The 4,097-nt window shown below is 35.6% G+C and overlaps 1 protein-coding gene across 1 annotated transcript in view; it reads right to left on the bottom strand.

Annotated features, from left to right (window-relative positions):
• The window catches only part of LOC110459189 (ATP-dependent RNA helicase A-like), an 8,265-nt gene extending 5,085 nt beyond the window's left edge, over nucleotides 1–3,180 (bottom strand). Inside the window, exon 1 of the mRNA XM_021511332.1 lies at nucleotides 2,434–3,180. Coding sequence (XP_021367007.1) covers nucleotides 2,434–3,180 — 747 coding nt within the window. The remainder of the gene's footprint in view (nucleotides 1–2,433) is intronic.
• Nucleotides 3,181–4,097: the final 917 nt, after the last annotated feature.

Raw genomic sequence — 4,097 nt, 5'->3', positions numbered from 1 at the left:
ATACCTTGATAGGACCTGTGTACTGTTGTATGACAAGTAATACATTGATATGACATGTGTACTGTTGTATGACAAGTAATACATTGATATGACCTGTGTACTGTTGTATGATAAGTAATACCTTGATAGGACCTGTGTACTGTTGTATGATAAGTAATACCTTGATAGGACCTGTGTACTGTTGTATGACAAGTAATATATTGATAGGACCTATGTACTGTTGTATGACAAGTAAAACATTGATAGGACATGTGTACTGTTGTATGACAAGTAATACATTGATAGGGCATGTGTACTGTTGTATGACAAGTAATACATTGATATGACATGTGTACTGTTGTATGACAAGTAATACATTGATAGGGCATGTGTACTGTTGTATGACAAGTAATACATTGATATGACCTGTGTACTGTTGTATGATAAGTAATACCTTGATAGGACCTGTGTACTGTTGTATGATAAGTAATACCTTGATAGGACCTGTGTACTGTTGTATGACAAGTAATACATTGATATGACATGTGTACTGTTGTATGACAAGTAATACATTGATAAGACCTATGTACTGTTGTATGACAAGTAATACCTTGATAGGACCTGTGTACTGTTGTATGACAAGTAATACCTTGATAGAACCTGTGTACTGTTGTATGACAATACATTGATAGGACCTGTGTACTGTTGTATGACAAGTAATACCTTGATGGGACCTGTGTACTGTTGTATGACAAGTAATACCTTGATAAGACCTGTGTACTGTTGTATGACAAGTAATACCTTGATAGGACCTGTGTACAGTTGTATGACAAGTAATACCTTGATAGGACCTATGTACTGTTGTATGACAAGTAATACATTGATAGGACCTGTGTACTGTTGTATGACAAGTAATACATGGATAGGACCTGGGTACTTTTGTACGACAAGTAATACATTGATAGGACCTGGGTACTGTTAAACTTTGACTGGCAACACCTCCAGCAATAACTTTATGCCTTACAGGTTATCGAAACAAGAACACTTTGGAGTGGGCGATGCAATGTGTCGCTTGACGAGTTGTGTGACAGGACCGAGCTAGTAATCATATTCATAAAATACGATTGCAACTATTAACTCCGCACTGGTTTTTGTGTTGTCTGTGTGTTAATCGTGTAAATGGTCAAACATCGTTCTGAATTTTGGTGATATTTATAAAAAAAAATATACACTAAGAAAATAATAAGCATAGTTTGAAGTGAAATGTTTAGTTTGGTGAAACTGTCTGTATTCCCGCTCTCCATATTGACCTAATTAAGCTTCCAAACCTCGCTGAACCAAGGTATCGGCGGTTCGCCACGGCATGCGCTTGCTCAATCGACCTTTATGTAGTCTTGTATCGATCTTGTCCTGTGTCGGACCGTACCTAGGGAACTTATTCTGTAGGTCAAGTGTTAAATCTGTCGCCGAATATGGAAGTCCCTGAATATGGTTACTGTATACCGCGAATTTTTCGCCCAGTCAACTTTTCTCCCTTTTCACGGTAAAATCCATTTTGGCCCAATTTGAATTCGCCCAAAACATTTAATTGCTGTGTATATTATGTTGTTTACAAACATTCGCTTTAACGTCCTATCAACCGCTAGGGTCATAAAGGACATAGAAGGCGGAAATTAAACTGCAGCGAAAATTTCTCGGGACAGTTTTAGTGGACAAGGATAAGGATTAATTAACTTCACGTTTTGATGAAAAGTATCGTGTTTTTCTCAGTAGCGTCATTTTTGGCAGTGAAATATCGGATTCTATCAACTTAATAAAAATGATATCTTTCACACTGTGACAAATATCAAAAGTGATTTTTTCACGGTGTGAAAATATCACTTTTTTGCTATTAACCAATCATAACGGTATCTTCTATTCGCTGCATTCAAAGGCAACATTTTTTTTGTTCAGATTCAAATGAAGCGACGGTAGAATAAGTGGTTGTTATGGTAAATGCTTGGTACACACACTTTTAAAAAACACTAGAACATTGCCCAGAGGGATATGTGTGACGTCATCTTTTTTGAATACGTTATGAAAAGCATGACAAATTAATAAATCTCATTCACACGAGAGAAAGAAGCAACACGTATATTGTATTCAAGAAACAAACAAACCATATTTAATTGGAAATAATTTACATTGTATAATCACATATCTAGGTCGCACGCGAGATCGTTCGGTCTTGTCTAGTCTGTTGGTGAGGAATTTTAGTAGGAACCCTACAAGTAAAAAGAAACAAGCAAGTGTAAGTCATACATGCTATGATAGATGGACTACTAATTTTAATTTTAATTTTAAACAGAAACGCTTAATTTGTACACATTTTTCTATTAAATATCGTTTAGTTTTACAAACTTTTTAATGGAGATAAGCAATTGAATCAAATATTTATTTCATTGATTTACTCACCTTTTTGGTTGACATGCTGGACTTGTATCCCATTTTAGGATATGAAGACCTAAACATGTTAAATCCTTGGTAGGGACCTCCAAATCTGTTCATGGACATTCCCCTGTAACCGCTATTATACCCTCCAAAGGAGGGGCGCTGGGAGAAAGATCCTCTCATAACTTGACTTGGGAAGTTTCCACTAAATTTGTAGTCGTCGTCATCCCCGAAATAGCCCCTAGGTCGGTATACGGAGTAGGAGTTTCCACCAAATCTTGGATATCCAGGATAGACTCGACGGTTCATATTGAATCCGTTTCCCATTGGCGAGCCAAAACTTCCGTACATACCGCCATTGGACATGCTGTTTCCTTTCTTGTAGCCATTGTAACCGTTGCTGAATCCGTTGTAGCCATTGGATCCCATATAATCTTGGTTGAATCCGTTGTACCCATTGTTGAATCCGTTGTACCCATTGTTGAATCCATTGTTCCCATTGTTGAATCCGTTGTAACCTGCGTTAAAACCGTTGAAACCTCTGTTGAATCCGTTGAAACCGAAATTAGGATTCATCATTCCATTGTTGTATCCCATATATCCCGTGTTGTATCTATTGTACCCTGTGTTGAATCCATTGTACCCTTTATTGAATCCGTTGTACCCTTTGTTATATCCGTTGAATCCTTTGCCACTGAATCCCTTGGATACGCCTTTACCGTAACCTTTACTGACCTTTTGGTAAGAAGGCTCTGAATCGGCTGCTACCATGACTACCAATAGCGCAAATACTACCTGGTACAACATCTTGTCAAACTGAAAAAACACAAAGTATCTATTGAAGTAACACGTGAAGTCTGCAGTAAATGTTCCAAACTTAACAATTTCATAGAGATATGCATTAAGTGTTCACTCAAATCAACTGTGAATTCTGCATTGTAAGTCTGTTTCGACTAGTTTCTGAATTGTAAGTCTATTCAACTATATTTGTACATGTAGATTGTTTAATATATCACAACTGTATATTTATATTGTTAGTCGTTTACAACGATGTATCGATATTGTTTCCTATTACAATTAGCATCTTTATTGGTAGTCTGCTACAAACAGTATTTTGTAAGTAAGTTATAACTTTGTATCTGAAGTTTTAGTCCGCATATGTATCGCTGATATATTACAATACTAGATTTATACCTTGCGAACTAATTCTAATCTATCATTGGATTCATTAAAACAATTTTGATTAACTAGTCTAGAAAAGTAGTTTTCACCTGGATCAAATTAGGGTTCTTTAACTTGGTGAAGTATTCATATCGATTTAATTAGATGGAACGAATGATTTAGACATTTTTATACCAGTTAAGTTTTCGTTAGAGATACGTACTTAGCTTGTAACTAACATTTCATGGTACGTATTACGTAATAGTAATGTATTCATAAGTGTCTTTTCATTATTAAACATACTGAATTGTCTGGATCGCTGCATGATTTAACAAATAGTTCATTCTATTATTTCATCTATAATTTTGTTCTAGATATTTGAACAAATGCTACCCTTCAAATTGTTTAAAAGAGTCTTATATAATAATATTAAGCCGTATTGTGTAAATATGAAGCATATGACTGTGAAGTCCTGTCGTGTAAAATACAAAAAGAACGAATGCTAATAAGTACTGTCTTGTAAATTA

Source organism: Mizuhopecten yessoensis, unplaced genomic scaffold, assembly GCF_002113885.1.
Source record: "Mizuhopecten yessoensis strain PY_sf001 unplaced genomic scaffold, ASM211388v2 scaffold9985, whole genome shotgun sequence".
Lineage (NCBI taxonomy): Eukaryota > Metazoa > Mollusca > Bivalvia > Pectinida > Pectinidae > Mizuhopecten > Mizuhopecten yessoensis.
This window is presented reverse-complemented; position numbering and strand designations above follow the sequence as displayed.